Consider the following 27,140-nt stretch of genomic DNA (forward strand, 5'->3'; position numbering starts at 1 on the left):
CACAACCACAGCACAGCTTTCAGTTGTGGATTTGAATAGCTCAGAGTGTTATTGCGTTACTTTTTTTTTTTAATAATTCAGCACCAATATGGAAGCATTTTATGCATATAACAATAATACGATCACATAAAGATGCAGCTGCACTTCCATTAGTAAATCCTAGATTTAGATCCAAAGGGAGCTGGTAATTGTCTAGAAGGAGATTATCAATTATTAAAGCAATGCAGAACGGGTATAATTTTCAAAAGCATGTAAGCGATTTAGGAGCCCAAATCCTGTTTTCAGTAGTGACTTAGGTTCCTAACTCCTAGGGGAGTTAGGGACCTAAATATCTGTGAGCATCTGGGCCGTAGGAGCATGAATTTCACTGAAAGTCAATGGGACTTATGCACCAAAGTGCCTAAGTCACTTTTAAAAATGGGACTTGGTTTTGCTGAGTCACTTAGGCACTTTTGAAAATTTTACCCGTATGTCAAATCAAATTAACAAGACATTTTCTCTGCAAATTGATCAACAGTTCTGATTTTCAAAAAGGTCTGTGCCTTGCAAATGTCCATAAAGAAACAATCCTATAGTTCTTATTCAGGAAAATCTCCCACTGATTGCAGTGGTCACCAAAGCATTGTGGGTGGGTGCAATGCAATCCATCAGGCCTTTTCTGCCCCCAGCTGGAAGCATTGGCAACCTGACATCTGCCTGCTAAGGGACAACCACTCAGGCCAAGCTACCAACAAGACACAATTCTCCAGAGCCAAGAAGAGCCATGAGGGGACACTGACCAATTGGGATCCAGAAGGCCTGTTAAGATGGCTTACATGCTTCTTTTCAAGATCACTGAGTGAGACTGTGACGGAGGAGGGGTGCCTCAGAACTAGCCCAGATCCCAGGGCCTTAGCTTCAAGTATTTGCCTTTGATGTATGTTTGCTTGTTTGTAGGAGCAGCCAGGCAAATTCTGAGTTTGTTACTGTTTGACTCGTCAAAGACTGATACTGAACTTGCACTGTGGGCTGCCACAACTGGTGAATTGAGGCAGCAAGTGCCTGGAGTGCCAAACTTGGCCCAGCAGGGGGCACTGCATCGCAGCCCTGCCAAAGACGGTGGGGTTTTCAAAAGCCACTAATTCTTGTTTGAGTGGTAGAACTCCCATTGTCTTCAATGGAAGGACTGTTAGGCCAGTGGTGAACACTTTGGAAATCCAGACCTTTGTCTGACTTTGTAACAATACCAACATGTGATAGCTTGAGGGTTATCTGCATTACTGGGCCTTGTAACAAAAATTTCATTGCCATTTTAATGCAAACTTGCTTGTAGGCTATCTAAGTGGCCAACTAATATGCCACAGAACAGTTATGCATTAAAACACTTTGGTAAGGAAATTCTGTCTAGAAACAGAACATGTTTAGGATTTAATAATTGGGTTCCCTTTAATTGGGAATTCATTTAAAGTGGCTTTTACTCAGAGTATAAACTGAATCAGGAGCTATGTTACTCTAAATAGAGCAGAGACCATAGATGATTTTTAAAACACATTTCCATTTTGCCAGCTTTTCGTTTTAACGAACAGGACACTTTTGTTCGGATTAACGTGTAGCATTTGTATGTGATGAGTACCAAGCACAATATCAAGGTACCCACTAAAATGGCCTGCGTTAGAACAACCCATTGGAAGATGAGTGCGATTTGTAGGGTGCCCTTCAGACAGAAGGAGTTTAGAATTCCCTCAGCCAGGAGGATCAACCTGCACAACCTTCTCTGATCAAAATGACACTAAAATCGGAATAGCTGTTGTGTTTGATTGCCTTATGCTAGGTCAAGGGGCAAAACGACAGGATGCAATCCAATATCTCATATCTTAAGCCAGATATGTATTTTACTTATAGAATCATAGAAGGTAAGGGAGAGGGATAGCTCAGTGGTTTGAGCATTGGCCTGCTAAACCCAGGGTTGTGAGTTCAATCCTTGAGGGGGCCACTTAGGGATCTGGGGCAAAATCAGTACTTGGTCCAGCTAGTGAAGGCAGGGGGCTGGACTCAATGATCTTTCAAGGTCCCTTCCAGCTCTAGGAGATAGGATATCTCCATTAATTTAAGATTAGGATTGGACGAGACCTCAGGAGGTCATCTAGTCCAACCCCCTGCTCAAAGCAGGACCAACACCAGCTAAATCATCCTAGCCAGGGCTTTGTCAAGCCTGACCTTAAAAACCTCTAAGGATGAAGATTCCACCACCTCCCTAAGTAACCCATTCCAGTCCTTCACCACCCTCCTAGTGAAATAGTGATTCCTAATATCCAACCTAGACCTCCCCCACTGCAACGTGAGACCATTACTCCTTGTTCTGTCATCTGCCACCACTGAGAACAGCTGAGCTCCATCCTCTTTGGAACCCCCCTTCAGGTAATTATCTCCCTTTACAAACTGTAAAAATCAAACAAGCTCCTCCCTACTGTATACAGATAAAAAGGGGGGAGAGAGGATGGAGAAGTGTCAGTTTCTGGCACTGTTTCTGCAGTTGGCTAGCTATCCTATCTCAAGCAAACACTGCTGTGCTAGATGTACAGATCTGTATGCAAGACACTGCTGATCTGTCCATGGTGCATCACATTGCTACTATTTGACTTTTGGCGGGGAGATTTGGAAGAGTAATTTAATCAACTGAGAAATTAGATGAAAACAGATTTGAGTAGTGAGAAAAATAAAAGCACAAAAAAGGATAAATGGTAGAAGATAATGCTGTGCTGTCACTCGCCTCTACCATTTCTCCTTTCTGTAGTTTATTTCTTGTACCACCCAAGTTTGTTCACACTTAATTTCTCAGTTGATTTAAATTAAATTCCCCCTTGGTTGCCTGCTTTTAGAACCTAAAATAAAACAGCAGTTATTTAAGGTCATATTATCTTAACCTGTCACACAAACTAGAGTAAATGCGTTATTAGTATATTGATTATCTAATGCAAACAGGTAAACTACATAACTTTCTACTATTTCTCTAGCTATTTGAAAGTTCCTGTAACACCATACTAACTCATAACTCAGTCATGAAGGGATTGGCAAATTGCAAATAATTTTATAGAAGGGCAATTTAAAATAACAGTATTGTTGCTTATTGCTAGAAGGAAAATTTACTGCATAAAGTTAATGGATTTCAGTCTCTTCATAGGTTGCATGCAGGAAATGTAGCAGCAGCGTAGTTACCTTGGGAACTAAAATGCTTGCTGCCCTTACTTAGGGATAGTCTTGTCACTGTTGGCCCATCAGAACAATAAGTTGTTGGTCTTTTCTTTTAACAGGTACATATGGTCCTGAGCACTGGGTTACTTCAAGTGTGGACTGTGGAGGCACTCACCAGTCTCCAATAGACATCGTAGACCATCAGGCACGTGTGGGAGATGAATATCAAGAATTACAGCTTGATGGTTTCGACAGCGAATCCTCTAACAAGACATGGATGAAAAACACTGGGAAAACTGGTATGTTCTTTCCTGTTTGTCTCCGTAAGCCTGCCTGCAATCAATTAATAACTCAAGCCATAAATTTAAAAAAACAACATATAGACATCCCATTGTTCTATTTAATCCTAACATGAGAACTTCCCAGTGTAATTTGCCAGGTTGCTATCTCTGCAATCCGTGCAGAATTAGTGCTGTAGATCAGTTTTTAACAGTTCATCCCCAGTATAAACCATTTTCTTGGCAGCCAAGTGAACATCACAGTAGAGGCCTGTGTGAGAGGTTTTTTTTTGTTTTTTTTTTTTTTTTAAATGGAGGTTTCCCATCTCCTAGAACTGGCAGGGACCTTGAAAGGTCATCAAGTCCAGCCCCCTGCCTTCACGAGCAAGACCAAGTACTGATTTTACCCCAGATCCCTAAGTGGCCCCCTCAAGGATTGAACTCACAACCCTGGGTTTAGGAGGCCAATGCTCAAACCACTGAGCTATCCCTCCCCCTGGGATAATTAGACCTAATTAGAAGGTCTAACCTTGAATTACCCGCTAAGGGAAGCTATAGAGTCCAGTAGTGAAGAGTGCCAAAATGCAAGGCTCAACGATATTCTTGTGAATAAAAGAAAAGACTAGGAGTTAGGAGGTTCTGACACAGAAAGGGCAATAGATGTGCGAAGTGGTGTAGCTGTGATTAATATATTGTGGATATTATTACAACACCGAGTACTGCACTGTAACTGCACTTCTCTTCCAGCCCATTTTTATAATTGTTTTATAAAAGAACAGTCTGAAAACATTACTTATTTGTACCAAAAATTCACCACAAGGTCAAGGTTAATTAATCTACAAAGTTGTTTGCGTTTGCTTGCACTTTAATATTGAAATTGTAAAAAGCAGAAATCACAAGGTCTGCCTCTTCAGTTGTCAAGGTCAAGAATTTTTAGGTAATTGAATTAAATCTATAATTAATTCAATTTTATTTATTAAATCTGTATTTATATCCTTGTTAATATTCTACATGTATCTCTGCAGTACTTTATATCATGTTTCTCTAGTTAAGGGTCTGCTCACATACGCAGTAGAAGTCATACCTCAGGGGGTTGTAGCACAGTTGCAAATAGACTGGGAGTTCTTCCACTGAATTCACTGGGCTTTGGATCAGAGCCATAAATACTAGCCAGAGATCCATTTTGCCCTGTCTGTTGAATTCAGAATCATTTGGATTACATAGAGATTTTGAGACATCCTCTAGTTAATGGAGGGTCCAGTGACTAGGAATCCAACTGGGATTGTAGGAAAATGGGGTTCATTTCTCTCCCTTGCCACAGACTTCCTGTGTGACCCCGGGCAAGTCACTTAGCCTCCTAGTACCTCCGTTCTCCATCTGTAAAACAGGGATAATAGCCATGCCCTGCCACAGAGGGGTGTTGTGAGGATAAATACATTGAAGATTGTGAGGCGCTCGGATACTTGGATGGTGGTGACCATACAAGTACCTGAGGTAGAAAAAAATAGGACTGTATCTAATAAATCAGATTCTTTGTAAGAATATTACTATGACATTTGAAGGAAACTAGCAAAAGAATGGAAAAATAAACCATTCTAGAAAGCATAAAGTAGACAATGCCATGGCGGTGCTGTGTTCACACACGAACTGTAAGGCGAGAGGTGTTTCGGATACACCTGCCAGTAAGGCCCTATCCTAAGAAGTGAAGTTGAAGGGAGCAGAAGGCGCAGGATCAGGCCCTTGGGGGGGAGGTAGAGGATCAAACCAGTGGTCAGAACAATCTGAGGTAGGACCAGGAATTGTCCACCATGTTTCATGGACAATAGTGCAGGTGATGGCCATCCCCTCTCCATCAGCCACTGTTATTGTCACACAAGGATGATTATCTGATCTGAGGGGCATGGCACCCCTGGTTTGAATTTGGGATTCCTTCTCTCAGGCGGGCTGCCTACCAAGACTGAAGAGCCCTGCCTGTCCTGAGCAGTCTGGTTTCTTTCAAGGCACCAGACTTGACACTACTACCATGTTTGAATTGTTCACACTGGGGTGTGGATTTCTTTCTGACAGGCTAACACCTCTCAGAACATCAGTGATCAGCTGTCCCTTTTCTGTAGTACCTTATGTCCTTTTCTCAGAGCTGTGCACATGGTCTTTTTAGCTTCAATGTCTGTGCTGAGTCTGTCAACACGCTGCCTGCGCACCTGTAGCTCCTCTCATATTTTCTCAGGCCCCACCCCATTCCCTGGGTTTGCAGGATGTTTTCGCTGGGAAGAATTTTGAATTGGCAGTTTGGTACAGCAGCAAACCAAGTAGGATAGGTAGAAGGTAGTGGCAGATTTTGTAGTAAATTGCTATGCTTTTTGGCACCAGAGTCATGGGACCAGCTGGCCCCATAAGACCTTTATATTAAATCCTGACACAGTCAAATCAACTAAATGTCTATTTAAGCAATGGTGACAAATGCAGAGGTCATTTCTTAGCAGTTAATGACTGGTTGGAGGAGGTGAGGTTCCAAGGCAAAGCCAAAGGCTCTTAGCCTAGACACACTAACTGCCAGGAAATGCCTGACTCAGATATTGGTTTTGCTGATACATTACTAAAATATTTCCCTTAAAAAAAGAAAGAAATGATGTTTTATGTACTGAAAAGTTACATTTGAAATGCATGTGTTAGCTGTGTTAGCTTTGCAGTACTGGGTTTGCCCTCGCAGATAAAGAACAGTATGGTAACCCAGAAAAAAGCAGGACTTCAGTGTGAATATGCAAATCAATTCAGTTAAGGCCTTGTGTACCTTAGGAGGATTGCGTTATAGCGATATAGCTATTCTGGCAAAACTCTGTAGTGTGGATCAGTATAATAGTACGTATCTGGTATAATTGAGGCTGGTTTCCCTGACCGGCATAAGCTATACTGGTATCAGCACAGTTATATCAATAGAACTGTTTTACACTACAGCTTTTACTGAGATAGCTATGCTGCTAAAACCATGAAATGTAGACCAGACTTAAGACTGAATATTCTTAATGTATGTTCTGTTGTTCCTAGGTTTTCCAGGGGGAGCACCACTTCCTACTATCGCTTATAAATGTTGCTATTCTAACCCCTAATCACTTAGAACTTGACAAATTTCTTCCCTTTTGGAATGGAACTTACCCAATATAACTGTAAGAAGGGTGTTTTTCTTCATTAGTTTTAACATGCGAGGGTCACCTTTTTGGCTGACACAGCAGGAAATGAACCAGTAATTTCTGGCGTTGAAATTACGAGCCTCTACAGCTTGAACTAAAGAGCTGGCTTTGGCAGCTGAATGTTGTAGCAGACCCTTGTTTTCTGTGGATCAGGAGTGGGAAACTATATAACGCATCCTGACCAGTGGGTTGCCTGAGTAAAAACAATCCATGGGTTTCAGAGCATCAGGGGAGTAGAAAAAATACATTTTCCTCTTCATGCAAAAATTCTATTTTTGACTGTTCTGGTCACAAACTACCTTGAGAAAGAGAGTTGAAAATTGATGTGGAAATGGCCCTAATTGGGAGAACTGCCCTTCGTGTTCCAGTGAAAATTGGTCAAATTAAACTGAGTAATAACCCACTGAAAACCATGCCTTATGTATGCACAGTACTGTTGGCATGCTCTTTCAGCCCTTCATAGCAGCGTTCAGCGAGAAGGTAGGATGCACCAAGCATTCAGTGTGAAGCTAAGTTTGCTGCAGAGAGTAAGCGAATTCATAACACACCTTGCACGGTAAAAGCCACACATCTCCTAAGGCTTGCAGGTCGAGGGAGCCAGCCTGTGAACTATTGAGAAGGGCATTTTGGTGATGTGTAAGTCCAGTAACTCCACATTGGGGAATTCTGGTTTTTCTATTATCTTCTTTGAAAACCAAAAAACCCTAGGGAATTCCATTTCAATGTTAGCATTTCCTAACTTTTGTCTCCTTTAAACATGCAACCTTAACATTCTCTTAATGTTGCCATTTTGATGGAATTGTATACAGTATTCTGAGATCCCTGAAATCTTTGTAAGAAAGGGTATGTGACATACAGTTGTCAGTCCAGACTTCTGCAGCCTTAGCTTTGCATTCCCTAGTATTTTTAAATCTAAGTGCGGATATTAGCAATACTGTACTTTGAAATCGGGTGGTCACTCATCCCCAGAATACTGGACATTCCGGTACTTCCAGGAACAGTGTGGGCCCACCCACCCCCATCTGTGTGATTTCCTCCCACACACACACCTTCCCCCACATGACCTCAAATACATGAATGTGTGAAGTCACGCTGGCGGGAGTGGGGCAGCACACTCTTCAAAATGGCATCCTCCATCTGTGATACTGGACAAAACCATGTCTGGTTTTGTCTCAGTGTGGGGCAGGGGACAAACCTTGAAAAACAGGACCGTTTGGCTTAAAGCCGGACGAATGGCCTGCCTACTTTGAAATGACTTTCGATGGGCTGATTTTTCTACTGTGTTCCCTGACTAAATCATTGTTTAAAGACAAAATGTCAAGAAGTCTTATACTGCGGTACTTGAATATTGCAGTTCTGGGTAATGCTAGAAATAGTTTACATAAAGAAAAATCTGTTGGCCATAACAGAGTGATGCTGAGGCAGAGAGATGGTGGGGCGCACATGTCATATGACACAGGGTAGTAAGAAACACTGTAAAATGAACAATTAGATGAACATTTCAGATTGTACGTCCTCCTAATTATCCTTTTAATTATTCATCTAAAACAAGTAAAATGACCCCTGACAGAGCCATAAATGATTTAGATACTATCAAATATTTATAAGATGCAACTGAAATCCCCACTGTGCATTGTAACAGATGCACATGAATCTGCTTTCTCGGATTCCTCATCATGTGCAATTTTATGTATGGGATTTATAACCGATTGAATGCAATCTGCAGTATTTTAAAAAGCAACGGAGATGTTTAAGGGAGGAAGAAAGGCGTGTTGCTTTCAGTCACTTCTTTGATTTAATGGGCATAATTTAGAATAAAGATGGAGGGCCAGATTTGGTGCAAATAGGCTGTAGGCGGCGAGCAGTGAATTCCCCCTGTTGCAGGTGAACTCCCTGCTTGTTCCAATAGAGGCTGCAGCTAGGGCCTGCCGCCTATAGTTCTCCCAGCCACCTGGACAAATTGAGAGGGGTGTGTCAGGACAATAAGGAACGGAGCTCCACTATATCAAGGGTGCAACTTTAGAGCTGCTGCTGGGCTGCTGTAATTGCATCAGAGCTAGATCTGACACTGGAAATCAGGGAAGTGGTATTAGCTTCCTCGCATGCCTGCGCCTGCTCCTCGGCTGAACAGAGCTTCAGGACAGGAGAGATTCTCGCCTGTATGATTTTCATTTCATGTTATTTCACAACTATCCTGTTTGTTTTTCAGCACTGAGTAAAACTTTTCCATTGGTACATAATAAACGTGGATTTATATGATTATATGACCTTTCATCCTGAGGTTCTGAACACAGTCGGTGGTGCTCCCTAGCTACTTTTAGGAGAACTACTTTGGGATAAAAACTATTAAATAAATAGATAAATAAAAAAATCTCTTTTATTGTTAAGCAGGGGTTTTGTACGGGGGATTTTTGTAAGAAGCCTTCATTTGGTCTCCCGTCTCCTAAAAGGGGGAGGAGTAGAAATGAAAGACGATCTTGTAGTTAAAACAATAGGCTGGGGTTTGGGAGACCTGGGGTTAATTCTCAGTTCTCCAGACTTCTTCTGGGAACTTGGGCCAGTCACTTAATCTTTCTCGGTGTCAGTTCCCCAACTGTAAAATGGACATAATAATGCTTCCTATCTCCGACCTCTTGTCTGCTTTCATTATAAGTTCGTCAGGATAGGGACTAAGTATACATGCAGTGCCTAGCACAATGGGACCCTGCTCTCTGTTAGGGCCTCTGACTGCTACTGCTACGTCAAAGACAAATGAATTTGGAAATTAAGTATTTAGCCCTTACTTTAAACGGTACATTAATGGTGAGGACACATGTAACAGACATGAATTGCATTGCCTGAGGCACTACTGGGAGATGCACAGATACTACAGAGAGGAGCACAGTGTAAGAACCAATAAAGAATTAAATAGGAAAGGCGATAGGGAAAGTAAATATAAAGGGGGGAGATGGAAGTGTGGAGGGGCCAAATTTAATTCATCTGAGGGTCTGTCTACACAGCAAAAGCTGTGCACAGTCTAGCCTACTCGAGCTGTAACACTAGCAGTGAAGTCAGCACTGCAGGGGCGTTAGAGCAGGCTAACAAGCTGAGTACGTACCCAGGTTCTGTTGCGCTGTCTTCACTGCTGCTGTTACCCTCAAGGAGCTCGAGTAGGCTACTGCTCGTGCAGAGCTTTTGTTGTGTGGACAGATGCTGAGATAGGGGAGCGGAGTTTGGGGGGAGGCTTGCTAAGGTTGTATCTGTCTGTCCTGCAAGGTTATGTTGTGTCTCAAGCACAATCCTCCAGCAGATCCACTCAGCTCCACGGTTGTGTTGACTGCAACCCTGGAAAGTGGAAAGTTCTGACAACCCTGTCTTTGAATTCTAAAGAATGGCATTTCATGCAAAGTGCCCTTTGATAGTGCCAGGCAGACACCAGCATTTTATCTCTGCGCCTTAATGCAGCTAATTGCTTTCTAATGAAAGCAGACTCCCTGGCTAGAGAAATAAACTCTTAACTCTGTGTCTCAGAAAACAAGTTTTAAATAGAGTCCTCCTGCACCATGGTCCAGACCCAGCAAAGCCCTTAAGCATGTGCATAACTAGGGTTACCATATTTGCACAATTCAAAAAAGAGGAAAAGGGGGGAGGAGCCCCGCTCTAGCCCCGCCCCATCCACTCCCTCTTACTTCCCACTCCCTGACTGCCCCCCTCAGAACTCCCAACCCCCCCCCCCACTCCTTGTTCCCTGACTGCCCCCTCCTGGGACCCCTGCCACTAACTGCCCCCTAGGGCCTCACCCCCTATCTAAGCCTCCCTGCTTCTTGTCCCCTGACCGCCCCCTCCTGAGAACCCCCCACCCTAACTGCCCTTCATGGACCCTACCTGTCCCCTGACTGCCCCAACCCTTATCCACATCCCCACCCCATATTCACAGCCCCGCCCCCAGACAGACCCCCGGGACTCTCATGCCCTATCCAACTGCTCCCTGCCCACTGACAGGACCCCCAGAACTCCCGACCCATCCAACCCCCTCTGCTCCCTGCCTGCCTCGACCCCTCTCCATACCCCGAACTCCTGACCCATCCAACCCCCTCCCATCCCCTGACCAGGGCCGGCTTTAACAAGAGCCCAGGAATCAGGCTGCACTCCGGCTGGAGTCGCGGGGCTTGGGGCCGGGCTGCAGGTGCTCGGCCGGGGCCGGGCCGGCCACCCTGGGGCCCAAGCCGGGTCAGAGCCACTGGGGCTGGCACGCTCGTCTGGAACCGGGGCCGCGGCCTGGGGCCCGAGCCAGGCTGGAGCCGCTGGGGTCGGGGCCGACGCGGTTGGCCGGAACTGGGGCCGGGGCCCAAGCCGGGCTGGGCCGGAGCTGCTGGGGCTGGCCGGGGCCGGACTGGGCCACGCCGCGCCTCCCCGGAGTCCTCCTCCTCGCATCCCCCCCGCCCCAGCTTACCTGCTGCTGCCCGCCTGCCCCTGCTTCTTTTCAGACTTCCCGCGAAGATCTGATTGGCGGGAAGCAGGGGAGGGGGAGGAATGGGGGGGTGGAGAGTTCAGGGAAGGGGAGGAGGGGGAAGACAGCTGTGGGGCCGGGGACGTGCTAAGGCTGCAGGGGATGGGGGGAGCCGAGAAGGGGCTTTGGCTGCTGAGCGGCGCCGCTTTCCGATCTAGAAATAGCCAACCGGGGGGAAATCCTGGACATTTTTAGATTTTTAGAAATCTCCCCCACCCCCCCACCTCCCCCCCCGGACGACTATTTATAGATTGAAAAGCCGGACATGTCTGGGAAAAGCTGGACATATGGTAGCCCTAGCATAACTTTGTTAGTAAATATGCCTATTGTCTGCTGTGAGATTACTCACGTGCTTAAAGTTATACACGTGGTTAAGTTGTTTGCTTGTATAAAGCCCCTAGATGGAAAATATAGGAGCGAATCCTGTCCCTGGTGCCTCTGTGTGACGAAGGCCATACTGCAGTGGGGAATATCCTTCAGACTGGCAGTATAGTGCTAATCTCTTCTGGATGCCCTAGGGCACAATCACATGATTGGCAGGGATGAGACGGTTCTATTGGGGTGAAGATACCTCCTCCCAGGGCAGATTGGAGGAAGATGCCAGCTGCAATTATGCCCCACCTAGAAAATCTTTTTCCTCCATCCGTGGGTCCTCCTCCTTCCATGGGTCCCATTTCTCCCCTCTGGAAGCTCTGCAGGATTTCTGTTGTTCCACCGCTGCATTTACCCCTGGGCTCAGTGTGGGGAAAGAGGGGGTTGGATTACTTATGGATGGCAAGGGAGGAAGATCCTTGTTCACATGACAGCTTTGTCCCACTGGTGGAGTGGGAACGGAGCCCTTCCTCGCTCATCAGGAATGGTCTGGTGGAGCAGAGCTGCCTTACGTGGAGCTGACTGAGGCGTGGGGAGCCTGGCCGCTGTGTGAAGCGTACTGTAGTAATTGTTTCGCCAGCAGAGACGAGAAGGTTCCTCTTTGGCTCACGTTTTTGATGGCATCATAGAACCATAGGGCTAGAAGGGACCGCAAGCGTCATCTAGTCTAACCCCCTGCCAAGATGCCATCCAACACAGATGGCTATCCAGCCGCCTTTTGAAAACTGCCATTGTCCTACTGTTCTTACAGTTAGGAAGTTTTCCCTGAGATTATGGAGAAACTTTGGTAATCTCCCATTGTTTCCATGGGATCGAGCTCTCCCTAATTCACTTGTATTGTTCGTATTAGTGCTTTTCCTATCCTCCTGGACTTGCATATGGTTAGAAAAAGAAAGCCGTTGTAACCAGCAACTGTGCATCAATCATCATAAACACTATAGCAAACATACACTCAAAATCTTTGTCCTTCTCTTTGTCTTGTGTGTGCAGTCGCTATCCTTCTGAAGGACGATTATTTCATCAGCGGTGCTGGGCTGCCGGGTAGATTCAAAGCCGAAAAAGTGGAATTTCATTGGGGTCAGAGCAATGGATCCGCTGGCTCTGAGCACAGCATCAACGGCAGGAGATTCCCTGTTGAGGTGAGTGGAAAGAGAACATGTTTATGTCCTTGCAGAAAAATGGATTGCCGTCGTGTGAGATGCATCAGGAGCACTGCAATGTTCCATCCGCTGACATATCAGTTTTCAGGTCCTTCATGGCTGATTGCCTATCATCTCGCATGTGCTGCTGAGGTGTCAGCTCCCCCCACGCGGCTCTGCTAATGGTGCCAGCCCTCATCACCCACTTGTTACATTTTCAAACAAGCACTTTTGTGCTTTCTCCCAGGCCATTTTTTACGCATGAGAGGAGCTCCTTGGTAAACATCTGCAAAGCCCCCCATTGTACTCCTTCAAATCCTCCTTACAACTCTCCTCTGCCATGATGCCTACAAAAGACAATGGTTACGCAGTTGGCATGCTGGGACTGCTTCCCGTCATCAATATTTTTTTTGTTTCCCTGTGTTCCCATCTCTCTGTAGCCACTTATGTCCTGTCTCATACTTACACTGTGAGCTCTTCAGGGCAGGCACTGTCTTTTGGTTTCGTGTTTGTACTGCCATGGAGCTCTGGTCTATGGCTGGGGATCATACACACTATGGTAAGACACACAATGAATAATACATGTCATATATTTGCCTTGTCACTCAACTTTGCTGATAGTGTGCAGTATGGACTGAAGGTTTTCTACCGCGACATATAACGAATGATCTCTGATGGAAGGCACTACATAGAAGCCATTGTATTGGATAAACTCTTTGTTGCAGTATTCGTTATAGATCTGTAACGTGGCTGTGAATCTTGTCTGTGAACAATGTATTCATGCTGAAGGCTTGTGTGTAGACAGGAAAGGCCTTGCGCATGAGGCATTGGGCTGAAATTTTAGGAGACCTTGGCGCCATTCCCAGGCTCCTCCTGTGTGATTTGGGGGAGAGTTTTGGAAACGCAAACGTTTGTACCTCCGACAGTCTTCTCTTGAATCTTTCTACCTCAGTTCCCCATCTGGAGAATATGGATAGAAGTCCTTCTTTTCTCCCACCTTTTGTCTGTCTTGCCTATGGAGGCTGTAAGCTCTTTGAGAAAGGGATTGTCTTTTACTATGTGTTTGGACAGCATCTAGCATGATAGGGACTCAATCTCTGTTGCCGCCTCTAGGCGCTCATGCAATAGTGAACTAACAACACACATGTTTCAACACATGTTGCCATCTCTCTCTCTCATTTGGCAATGCTGGTATGCGCAAAGAGGAGAGTGGTTTTTATTGGGGAAGAAAGAACACATGTAAAGCTCTGGTGCCAGGCTACTCGCCTTCTGAAGTTGTGGTAGGACACTGTGCAACCCTTCCTTTGTGTCAGGTGTTGTAATTCCTTTCCCCGTGCCGACAACGTTATTCCACACTCATTTGAAGAATGAAACGTTATTTTGTTTTGAAAGAAGCAATATATAGAAAATAATTTCCTTTTCTTTTAAATAGAAAAGTATATTCCTGGTTTCTTTTTGCGTTGGTTAGAATACTCATTTATTCTGCTTTTAAAAAAAAACCCTACTTACGTCTTTAAGGTGTCTGTTCACACATCAGGAGTACTTGAGTGAGAATGTGTATGCAGCATTGAGCCCTCATGGCCCAAACCTGAGAGCTTCTGCATTTAGGTTGTGCTTATTTCTGGATGTTTGCCCAAAAGCAGTCTGCTTTTTTCAAAAAGGTTCAATTTTACGGCAGGTGGTTTATTGCAATTAAAATCTGATTTAAAAACCAGACTTTATTCAGTGTTACAACATGGACTTCCGAACTCCTGCTCTTTTTAGACTGCACTGTACTAGCACAGAACCCACACGTCTGCCTTTAGTATCTCTTGAAAGGAAACAAATTAAAAAAGTTGGGGCCTGATCCGTTGGGATTGTGCTCGAGCCCCTTTTGCAAATGCTCTCTGCACACGTTATAACATCCGCCAAAGAGGCCCCATTGATTTTAATGGGAGCTTCAAGTGCTCAGGAGTGTTCAGGTTTGGCTCTGAGGGCTCAATCCTGCATGTCCGTTCCAACGCGAGTATTCCGAATGCGTGCATAGGCACTTTGAAAAAGGACCTAGGTAAGTTTTTACGGGATGGAACCGTTTTCGTGTAATGCTAATTGCAGTTCAGCCTGCAAGTGCCTACTGCAGTGTCTGTACTGGGCTAGCTTGATTATCACTTCAAAAGTTTTTTTCTCTTACTTAATTGGCCTCTCAGAGTTGGTAAGACAACTCCCACCTGTTCATGCTCTCTGTATGTGTGTATATATATCTCCTCAATATATGTTCCACTCTATATGCATCCGAAGAAGTGGGCTGTAGTCCACGAAAGCTTATGCTCTAATAAATTTGTTAGTCTCTAAGGTGCCACAAGTACTCCTGTTCTTACTGCAACTCCAACTGCCTTATGCTTGGAGTTTCTTATACTGTGCTGTGCTCTCGAGGTAGTATTCCTAGGAGAGTTGTGAAAAAGCGGGGAAAAATCATACAATGATGGCCCCACTGATCTTAGCCCCTAGACACAGGCCAGTTATCTGTGGAATACTCAGGGGCACTTTGTATTCCAAGGCCTGGTCTACACTGGGTGTGTGTGTGGGGGATCGATCTAAGATACGCAACTTCAGCTACGAGAATAGCGTAGCTGAAGTCGACGTATCTTAGATCGACTTAGAATCACTTACTTCATGTCCTCACGGTGTGGGATCGACGGCCGCCGCTCCCTCGTCGACTCCGTTTCCGCCTCTTGCCGCGGTGGAGTTCCGGAGTCGACGGCAGAGCGATTGGGGATTGATTTATCCGCGTCTACGCTAGATGCGATAAATCGATCCCCAATAGATCGATCACTACCCGCCGATCCGGCAGGTAGTGTAGATGTACCCCAAGTCTGGCACAGTTCTAATGTCAAAGTAGTTGAAAGCAAGTTATCTCTGAACCTAATTGGAAAACCAGATGTGGACTGTACGAAGTCCATTAGTTCCAGAGCACATCCCACGGGAATGCAGATGAATCTGCTTCAGCCATAGACTTGGCTCTGTAAACATGAAGTTCAGGTGCACATTCCTCTAGAAAATAAAATACTTGCTGTTAGTCTTTTTGTTGAGGAGGATGCACTGATTGCAGAAACTAATTAGAAATGTCAGATATAATGCGGAGCCTTATTGTTTGACCATGTTGTTTGTTTTTTATTATTACAACTAATGTGTCAGATGGTGAGGCTGTCTATGTTAATTGGTTTCCTTCATTGAAGCCCATCTGGATCACATTTTTTGTGATTTATATGTTATATTAGTTGGTAGGATATATGAGAGTGTCCTTTTATTTCATAGGCAAATCGAATCAAAGGCATCTTATCTTTCAGTACTTTTATTTATACAGAGCGTAATTGTTATCTCTTTTCAATACATAACATATATAAAAACATTTTAAATGGTTGGTTTCATGATGTGGTCTTGACTACCTATCTAGTTCTTCGATTTTCTTTGCAGACATTATAGCATTCCTTACCTACCCAGCGGGAGGAGAGGAGTGGGGCCTCGGGCAGAGCGGGAGGGGCTGAGGGCTAGCTTCCCTCAATGGCGTGTTCACCCACCACCCATGGGTAAATGCTAGTATTATGGTGACTGTTCAGTGGACCCCAAACCTCTGTCTTTGGCCACGTGCTAAGACCACCGTACCAATGCTAGTTGGCACTGTGTATTGTGGTGATCGCTTCTCTCACACTCCATGTTAGACCCTGTGTCTGAGCAGGGTCACTAACCAATGCTGTGATGCTGATGATTAAAGCAGTGCTCTTCGTGGTCTCAATAATCCTAAAGAGGAGGATGTGGGCTCTAGACCTGCTGGGAGAAAAATCTCTTTGTTTCCTTGAAAGTTTTTAATGTCTTCTCCTCATCTTAATGAGCTGCTGACGTGTTTGTGTGCATGCCTGTTCTATTCTAATTATTTCATTTTTTCCCGAGAGCCAAAGCTGAGTCGATCTGTGTACAAACGCCAGAAGCCATTAAACTGTGAAGTGACAGCATTCAAATAGAAAAATAGAAAATAAAATAGAAGCCTCCCTCAGGCCAGCGTAGAATGCAGGTCTTCCCCATTAGCGCCACTAGTGATAACAGCAGAACTTCAATCCTCCTGCGCTCCGGAATAGCCCGGCCTCTGCAGAGGTTCTGACACGGAGGTCAGACTGTCTTTCGTACCCGCTAATATGGTGGAAGCACAGGTGTATAGCATCTCGGGCAGGCTAACAATAGACCTGGGAGAGCTGTGCTGGCAGCATTCAGCACCTCTGTCTGAGCATGACTGGGACTTTTTCAGTTGCTTCCTATTCATTTTTATGCAAAATGCTGATTATTTCTGTGAAGAGCAGAAATCAGAAGAGTGATTTTAATCATGACTGTGTTAATTTGATATGAGCTTCGGCTGTTTATGAGCTTTCTTTTTAATGGCTCTAATTGTCAGTTATAATGTGAATGCCATTATACAGTAATATACAGTAATTTATTTAGTAAATGGGACTCTTATTCCAAGGACCATACTGCAGTATGCCATAGAGACCTAATCCCGTTAATCTTACATGAGCAAACTTGTACTGTCTGGCACCCCAAGCTGTCTTCTAAAGGTATTTGGCACATGGAGGTTTCTGTATGTGCATTTTTGGAGATCTCTCTGTTTCTTTGAATTGAACAAAGCTGAAGAGAGGGGTTTAAAAAAGTTGTTCCCTTTCCCATTGGTTAGCCAGATTCTCATGGAAGGCTTCTACATTATGGTGATTGACCCATTTCTCTAAATTATCATCATAAACAATCATTTGATGAGCAGTTCTTATTCTTCCTTAAATACACTTCTGGGAACATTTTCCAGGATTGATTATTAGCCTTTGTGTTGTTCCTCTAACTCCCTGTTTGTCCTCTCGTAAGAACGGCCATACTGGGTCAGACCAAAGGTCCATCTAGCCCAGTATGCTGTCTTCCGACAGTGACCAACACCCGGTGCCTCAGAGGGACTGAACAGAACAGGTAATCATCAAGTGATCCATCCCCTGTCGCCCATTCCCAGCTTCTGGCAAACAGAGGCTAGGGACACCATCCCTACCCATCCTGGCTAATAGCCATTGATGGACCTATCCTCCATGAATTTATCTAGTTCTTTTTTGAACAGTGTTATAGTCTTGGCCTTCACAACATCCTCTGGCAAGGAGTTCCACAGGCTGACTGTGCGTTGTGTGAAGAAATACTTCCTTTTGTTTAACAGATGTATTGGAGCATAAGCTTTTGTGGGTGAATACCCACTTCGTCAGACGAAAACTTATGCTCCAATACATCTGTTAGTCATAAAGGTGCCACAGGAGACTCTGTTGCTTTTTACAGATCCAGACTAACACGGCTACCCCTCTGATACCCTTCCTTTTGTTTGTTTGAAACCTGCTTCCTACTCCCTTTGGGGTAGTTCCCTTTGCCCAAGATTATACTAGTAAGACTAACTCCATTGTTGCTCAAATCTGGAGATGGTTGCTCAAATATGAATGCCCCCCTCATAGCCCTGCCACAAAAAAGGGCAGTGGAGAGGGCCCTCCAAGCTGCTTAGAATGGCTGTGTGGGGCACAGCCAATCAGGGCCCAGCAGCCTAGTATAAGAAGAGCTGAAGGGCCAGCCAGAGGGAATTCTGTTCCTTGTTGGAGCTGTAAGAGTGTGGCTGGCGTTTGGCTGGCTCACGGAGCTACAGAAACCCAGACGGGCAGCACTGCCAGAATCCAGGGAGAGCTGTTTGCTGGGACTTCATCAGGACAAGGCCCTGAGGTAAGGGTGAAGACAGTGTGGGGCTGCGGGGAAGTGGCCCAAAGAATTAGAGAAGTCATGCAACATAATTAAAGGGACATGGCGGATGGCTGCTATCTACAGGGTCCCTAGGCTGGGACCTGAAGTAGTAGGTGGGCCCAGGTCCCCCCACCTCCAGTTAGCCACTGGGGGGAAGTGGCCTGGACACTGAGGCACCCCGGAGAGGGAACTGAACTATGGTGGCCCAGCTGGAGAACTGTAGCCAGGAAGCACCAAGAGGGAAAAGACATTGTCTCCAGGGAGAGAGCCCTGGGACACTGCTTTATCCCAGAGCAGGGACAGACTGAGAGAGAGTGTGTACAGGTGCGTGCACTCAGCCAAGGGGGCGTTCACGAGAGTTGAGTGCACCCCGTTACAGACCCATTAGCATCATGTGACCCTATTGTTTCATATTGCTACTTGTGTGTCCCTGATGTAGAAGAAATATGTGTGATTCAATACAATGAAGCTCTTTCTAGAGGAAATAAATTGAGATCTAGTCTCTTTGTCTGCCTTTACCCTCAGAATTAATACCTTTTGCCACCCCTAGGGCCATATAATAGAGATTGTTTTTCACTAGTGTTTTGGGCAAGCCTTTTAACATTTGTGTACTTTTGGGGTTTAGGCAAAGAAGAGCAGATTGCTAAATGATTTCTTGAAGTCCACTGTTAGAACGCCCATGCTGCTTTACCGTACAATAGTTGGGTTTGTTACTGGCATGCTGCACCTGCGAGAATAATGTCGTTGCGAAGGTTCTGCAGTGGGCTTTAAGCAGCAGTAAAGTTTTCTAGTGAGATAGGTGGACAAGAGTGGTTCTGTTTTCATTACATTTCTTTTGGTGGTTGCTCTTGAAAATTCCTTGCCTCCATCTGGCAGAATGTAGAAATGTACAAATCAGTAAATGATGGAGGGAATTTAAAGAGACCATTGGGAATAGCTCATAGCAGAAGGCTTCGAGCAGATGAAGAATTTTTGCTTAGCATTCTCTTTGAAGGTCCAATCGTGTAGTCATATGGAGGTACTTAGAGCTCCCATTGACTCCAGAGGGAGAGCTACAAAGTCCACTTTGGGAGTGAGGATCTGGCCCTAAATTAGGGTTGCCAACCATCCAGGATTGCCCTGGAGTCTCCAGGAATCACAGATTAATCTTTAATTAGAGGTTATGTCATGGGATGAAACCTCCAGGAATACCTACAACCAAAATTGGCAACCCAACCCTAAGTCCAGTGTTGTCTAGTGGTCTTTTGTATGTCGGAGGGAATTTCATCGGTGTGAATTCAATCTGTTCTTGTGTCCATGACCTACTCGGTCAGGCAAGGAAGGGATGGCTCAAGTATTTTTTAGACTAATTATTCTTTTTAGCAAACTCCCATTTTGCAGGCAATTTTGTTGCAAGCCTCAGCTACTGCTTTTCCCACAATGCCCTGACACCCTAGATGACAGAGGTCATCAAAAAGAAGGAGGAAAGCCAGAAGCTACCCTCGCTCCTCCATTCCCCTCCAGACTTTGCATCTCTTCCCCCTCCTCCACTTGAAATGATATTTTGGGTTTGTCATCGGCAGGAGTTCTGCTCAGTCTAATTTTAAGGATTAATATTGATATATGTATTGAGTACATGATTGCCTCGGTTTACCCTGTGTTAAGCTGCCACGTCCATGTTCAACTGAAGCAAAGCCTTGTGTAACCATCTACTTTGTTTTTTCTTTTCCATGGCATCGCTGGTGCACTTTCCCCTTGTGATTGCCTTTAGTGCTTCCCGTATAGTGACAGGGGAATTGGTTGAGTCTTTAATTAATGACTTTATTGCAATAAAGGTTCCATTTTAGTGCGGAATGCTTCATCTTCTCGTAGTGAAATATTTAATCTCCATCTGGCTGATCTTTTCTGTGAATGCCCTGTGATAATTAAGAGGAAACATGAGAGGATGGTCTGAAATTAAAATGTGGTTGGTGGAGGTGTTAATGTATCGTGGGACTGTTCATGCAGAGACCAACACAAAATTTAAGGAAGGAAAAGCAGTCTGTTTTTATGATGTCTTGCTGTCTGCTGGACCCAAGTAACTTACAGTAGCTCACAGATGACAGGGCACCTGCAGAGTTTTGTTTCAAAGGAGCCACTTAGTGGCTAGAGACAGATACAGTTCCCTCAGTGTTTGATGGGAATATCCTGCTTTCCCCTAAGGATTTTCTGTGGCTTGTTGTGAATCAGTAGCACTGCACTGCAATTGCAATATGTTAATGATGGGCTAAGAGTTATACATTCCCTCGACATAAATCCCTAATTTTCTACATGTTTAATAGGAGTGTGGAAAGAGTGACAAGGAGAAGGAGGATCAGGTGGAGGGGAACATAAGAGATAAGAGGCTGACAGCCTGCTCCTGTTGTAAAGGGAAGTTATTTTGAATAGGAGAAAAATCAGTACAAAGGTTGGCGAATTTGACAGCGTTATAAGAGCTGTTTAAATGGAAGCTAGCAGATTCAATGGGACTGCTACTTGAAATGCTGGATTGTCAGGAGCCAGAAAAATGGAATGGGATAATCTCACTCTTACAGTGTATTGGCTAGTTTCCTTATTTGCAAAGGACACCAGGATCTCTGTTGTGATGTTTTGGTGGCCAAACCCATGGCCAGTTTGCATCAGTTCACAGTGGATATTGGACCCCTGGATGTAAAGAAAACCCGCAAAGATTTATTGATGGCACAGACTCTCTCAAGCTTTTTTCTGTCTTGATTTTCTGAATAGCTGATTATAGAAGACATGGGGGGCCAGCGAGGAGAGGGAATCATAGAAGTGTAGGACTGGATGGGACCCCAAGAGGTCATCTAGTCCAGTCCCTTGCACGCCTGGTAATAACTACTAGAGCATTCCTGACAGGTGTTTGTCTAACCTGTTCTTAAAAACTTCCAATGACAGAGATTCCAAAACCTCCCTAGGCAATTTAACCACCCTGACAGTTAGGAAGTTTTTCCTAATGTCCAACCTAAACATCCCTTGTTGCAATTTAACCCCATTGCTTCTTGTCCTATGCTCAAAGGTTAACGAGAACAATTTTTCTCCCTCCTCCTTGTAACAATCTTTATCTTTATCCCCTCTCAGTCTTTTCTTCTCCAGACTAAACAAACCCAGTTTTTTCAGTCTTTCCTCATAGGTCATGTTTTCTAGACCTTTCATCATTTTTGTTGCCCTTCTCTGGACTTTCTGCAATTTGTCCACTTTTTTCCTGAAGGGTGGCACCCAGAACTGGACACAATACTCCAGTTGAGGCCTAATCTGCGTGGAGTAGAGCGGAAGACTTACTTCTCATATTTTGCTTACAACACTCCTGCTAATACATCCCAGGATGATGATCGCTTTTTTTTGCAACAGTATTACACTGTTGACTCATCTTTAACTTGTGATCCACTATGACCCCCACATCCCTTTCTGCAGTACTCCTTCCTAGGCAGTCATTTCCCATTTTGTATGTGTGCAATTGATTGTTCCTTCCTAAGTGTCTTTATTGAATTTCATCCTATTTACTTCAGACCATTTCTCCAGTTTGTCCAGATCAGTTTGAATTTTAATCCTATCCTCCAAAGCACTTACAACCCCACCCAGCTTGGTATCGTCCGCAAACCTTATAAGTGTACCTTCTATGCCATTATCTAAATCATTGATGAAGATATTGAACAGAACTGGACCCAGGACCAATCGCTGCGGGACCCCACTTGATATTCCCTTCCAGCTTGACTGTGAACCACTGATAACTACTCCCTGGGAACAGTTTTCCAACCAGTTATGCACCCACCTTATAGTAGCTCCATCTAGGTTGTATTTCCCTAGTTTGTTTATGAGAAGGTCATGTGAGACTGTATGAAAAGCCCTTAGTAAGGGAGAGAGATTTATCCAAGTCCATAACTTCAGCGTCAACCACGGTTCATCTTGGCAGCACTTGGAAAATGTAAGTGTTTGATAATAATGGGGAGGCCTTTCCTACTGACTTCACTTTCCAAACACATAGTGATAAGGGACATGTTGTCTTTGATATGCTTGGTAGAAGATTTAAGGAGTCCAACTGCCTTGCGGCAGGACTATGCTGTGTTACACCGGCCTCCTTCTTCTGTGGGGTGAATGGCTGCTGCAAGTGGGTTGTTCTGCTGCTACCATATATAGCAGCTGTTAAACCACAGGACTCAGCAATGTGAGGCTGGATCTCAGCTGGGCTCAAGTATCCCTTTGCTCGAAATGCAGTTCAGAGAGCACTGCCCACTCCTGGGACCTGCTGCCTGGACCATTAGAAGATGCAAGTCAGGAGTATTTTTTGAGAAGGAAGTCTCAGCTCTGTTTTTTTTTTTTTGCTCTCCGTGGAAGGTATTCGGCCCATTCTAAATTGGCAACATGGTCATTCCAGAATGGGCAGTTGGTAACTTGGAAATCGTTCCGTTTAAAATAAATCAGGGGGATTTTTGTCAGAAATGGACCTGAATACAGCTGCCCTGAGCTTTTCTTTAATTCTGGAAGTCGGAACATTCCTGGGGTTTAGGTAGAAGTGAGTTACAAACCAGTGGCATGTACTGCTCTCCAGGGTGCATATTGTATTGAGCATATTTACAATGGTCGTGTGACCATGGGTTCAAATGGTCAGAGCCCTAGGTGCACACTTTTTGTATTTGTATAAGATACTCATTGCAACGAGGCCATCTGGATAGAAGAGCTATCGTTCATTTGTTAAAAAGATTAGGGATTTGTTAAATATTCAACACTGCTCACTGCCATTAAAGGAGTCTGAGACTCCTGGATTTCAAGTAGTTCAGACTTGTGGAACTGTTCCCTCCTGAGTTGTAATGGCACTTGGAGACTTCTGGGGAGGGCACTTTAGAAATACCACAGACAGACTGACAACCCTGGACAGGAATGAGACAGTGATGCACACATGTGTTAAGAAGTAGTGGCATGTCCCTCTCCCACAAAACGTGTAGCAAGGCTAATGGGCTTGCCACTGGCTCCACTAAAAATATTTCCAATAGAAACGGGTCTGTTAGGGCTTCAAAGGATTGGGAGTCAATGGCAAATTTACCAGAACATGTTTGGATTTTATGAGACGGAGGGGAAATGTGATGCTAAGAAAAGCCTCAGTTCCCTTTTGGCATTCTTGGTTTGGTAATGCTGGAACTGATGCTCCCAAATCAGAAGAAGCCACAGGCATCCTCGTAAAAACGAATGGCCTTTGGAATGTAGCAAAACGTACAGACAAACTACCCAAGTAAAAACAAATTGGAGCAAGTCAGAGTCCGCTGAAGAGCACTGAGTCATCTGCAAGGGAGAATGAGTTTTCATTTACAAATAGTGACAAACAACAAGAGTCCGATCCCACCAACCATAAAATGTTGATGTGGTTACTAGAAGTACAGGCTCTCAGACTAAAACAGTAGATGCCTTGCCCAGTGGAAAGAGCCTTGGGAGGAAATGATGTTAGATAAGAGAGATTTTGAGATGTCATAAAGGTTTTGGGGCTGGTTGATTTTACAGTTCCCCGTGGGCTCTCTGCAGAGATATTGGGAACAGTGAGAGAGCTGTTAGCAGAGGACGCTGTCCAAAATCCAGATGACTCCATGATCGCTATCAAGGAATCAGCAGAGTGAGGCGTTTCAGATGCTGGTTATTGTAGGGATGGGAGGATGGAAGTTTTCAACAAATTGTAGGCAAAATGAAGGACTGAAAATGCCATTTTGAATGTTAAATCCAACAGATTTTTATTAGCTTGTAAAGTTAATGAACGCAAGGCAGTGCTTACAATTAGGATGTACTGTGCACCAAAAGTAGTATTTGCTCATAGTGTTTGTCATCTCTTCAAGAACTATAAGAAACAAAAGACAAGATGACTTTCTGGAAGTAGATGAATTGTCTTATGATAATGAATGGTGAAATGTGAAGAGTTCAGGCCGGAAAATGAACACCAGCTTTTGGTACTTACCTTGGCCTTCAAGGTGGTCCAATTTTTGAATGTGTTGAACTATGGTTGGAAAGAAATTCAAGCTGTTGTCAATTTCTATTTTGTGCGAGAGGTAAAATACAAATCGACTGGTCAGGTTCAGAGGTTTATGTGCCATCCTGCCTGAAAACATTCAGCAGAAAGATTTTAAAGACAAATTAATTTTAAGGGAAAGAAAATGAATCCTGGAATGTATAGGTTCTCCGGGTCCTAGAAAATCTTTGAGATGAATAGACTCATGGGTTAATTCTCCAATTGACGGGAATTTTCAGCAGACAGAATTGTCAATCACGGGAACTAAGCAGGCTCATATTGTTGGGAAAACTGCAGTCCATTCTGTTTCCTGGCAATCTCATCATGCAGCCTCCAGAGCGCTTCCTTCCTGAGCTAGAGTGTAAGAAAACCCGTACAATTCCTTTCATCTTAGCCCGTCTCATGGCTTTAAGGCTTTCTTAGAAGTTTTGGATCCTCCCCGCCCAGCCCCACACATACACAATGCCTCCGGCCTCAAAATGGCAGAGAAACGCTCCAAAAAGAAGGGGAAAGCTAGAAGCATCTCTTCTGCTTAGTTATCCTCTAGTGGCCTTGCTTCAAGGGGGAATTTTGCCTCACCTGCTGCTGATCTCTCCCCATGTAAGATCCTCCACTGCCAGACAGTCCCTACTAACAGCTCATATACCACCTCGCAGGAAGAGCCTTCCCCAAGAATTAGTGGCGTCTGCCTGATGGACATAGCTGTTGTGTTGGCAAACACCGAGAGGTACCATAAAACCCCATAAGAAAAAGAAATGTCATTACACCCGGTGCAGAACTGGCGATTTCAGAGGGCAGTGAGGTTTTAACATATCCAAGCAGTTAGGAAAAATGTAAATGGTATATTGAAAGCCCTCATTTCCAAACCAGAAGCCTTAAATCTCTCTGCTGTAAATAACCATATGTAACTCCTATTAACGGTTACAATTACATGCACTTGTCAGCAGCAGCCTAGTCACACAGGGCATGTCTGCACTGCAGTGACACCTACAGCCCGCTCAAGCTTGCAGGGCTCAGGGTGCAGGGTGTTTGATTGCGGTGTAGCTCTTCCGGTTCAGGTTGCAATTCAAGCTCTGGGACCCTCCCACCTTGCACGATCCTTAGCAGCCCCTTAGTCCGTGCGAGCCTGAGTCACCGGGTGTCTGCAGTCCCAGTACCTGTCCCATTGAAGCCAGGGAGGTTTGAGCACTAACTTAAATAGAAGCAGAATCAAGCCCTAAACTGGAAAAAGTTAAAAAATGAGCGTTTGTCCTTTAGCAGAGATGTTGCACATGATGAAATGTGACCCCTTCATTCTATATTTTTACACTAGCTCCATTTGCAGTATTGTAGCTGTGTATTTTATTTTGATGCATTTTCGAAATGATCACTACAGCTCTGTAAGATGCATGTGGCCTAGAGTGGAACTGGAAAATCTGGGCTGCCATTATCATTATTATGTGTCTGCTTCCTCTTGAAATCTACCCTTCTCACTTGGTTGTACTGTATTGTAAATATCAAGTGATACATCAGGAGCAGTTCATGTTATCCTTTTCCCCCCAAGAGATCGAAAGCAGCATTTTCCTGATGCTCCCAGTTCAGAGTGGTCTTGGGAAATAGCATGTTTCAAGAAAAAATTAAAAGAAACTAAAATATTTAGGGGTGTTTTTTTTTCAGAACTTTTAATTCTTTTTCAGTGAAAAGCCAAAAAAAAAATCAATTTTTAAAACCCAAAATATAAGGAAAACCTCAAAATGTTCCAGTTCAGGGGATTTTGAAAAACTGGAACAAATGGAAGGAAATGAAAATTTTCTACAGAAATATTCATTCCTAAAAAAAAAAAAAAAAAAAAAAAAAACAAAATTTTCTAAAAAAAAATTAATTAAAAAAAAAAAAAAAAAAAAAAAAAAAGGCCAATTCTTATCAAATGAAGTTCTCTATCAAAAAGTTTTGACCTTCCCTGGACTTGAGAAGAACATTTCTAAATGTGGGTCTTTGACATAACATCTTGTTGCATTATGAGCACAATTAGTCCAGGAATTTTTCTCAGCATGGTCAGTTAAAATGAGTGCTGCAAAGATTGTTTGTCAGGTGATTGTGGGAGTGTGACGATTTGGATGCAGCAGATACCAGTTAAACTAGTAGATTTTTTTTTTTTTTTTTTTTGGCTGGGGGGGGGTGAAGAGGCATAATTAGCAAGGATGATGTTCAGATACCAATAACCTCACATGTCTTTATAGCAATCAACAGAGCTTCACCTGACACTCACAGATAGGCATCAGATAACAGCAGTCAGAAAATCAATATGTCAATGCCTTATCCTTGAAATGCTACTTAAGGTCTGCTCCTAGCTTTATTTCCTTGCTTGTGTGGAGTCACAGCAATCTGGGTGTTGAGATAATACATTCATTATGATGTCGTATAAATAAAATAATTCCTGCAGAAATGCAGATATCAGTCCTTCCTCCCTTTCCTCTGTTTTAAAGTATCCATCTTCTAATTTGACAATGGGCTCTCACTGGGTTAGATTTATCTGTGCTTTCTTGATTTGTAAAAAGAGGTGCTTAAAATATTTAAATCAGTACCATGTGTAGGCTAGAAAAGATGTGAATCAGGGGTTTATACAGTGACATCAAGTTGTGTTGAAGAGATGGCTGAAAGATCTCAAGATTCTAACTATACAAACTGCGAGAGACGTGGAGAAGCTAAGAACACCAACTCTTTTCTACGTGTTTTTGTAAG

The 27,140-nt window shown here is 44.1% G+C and overlaps 1 protein-coding gene across 5 annotated transcripts in view; it reads left to right on the top strand.

Annotated features, from left to right (window-relative positions):
• PTPRG (protein tyrosine phosphatase receptor type G) overlaps positions 1-27,140 on the top strand; it is a 607,840-nt gene that overhangs the window by 308,213 nt on the left and 272,487 nt on the right. For all 5 annotated transcript variants that reach the window (XM_034776330.1, XM_034776331.1, XM_034776327.1 and 2 more), the window contains exons 3-4: positions 3,291-3,470; positions 12,489-12,637. In XM_034776330.1, coding sequence (XP_034632221.1) covers positions 3,291-3,470; positions 12,489-12,637 — 329 coding nt within the window. The remainder of the gene's footprint in view (positions 1-3,290; positions 3,471-12,488; positions 12,638-27,140) is intronic.

This window comes from Trachemys scripta, chromosome 7 (assembly GCF_013100865.1).
Source record: "Trachemys scripta elegans isolate TJP31775 chromosome 7, CAS_Tse_1.0, whole genome shotgun sequence".
Taxonomy (NCBI): domain Eukaryota; kingdom Metazoa; phylum Chordata; order Testudines; family Emydidae; genus Trachemys; species Trachemys scripta.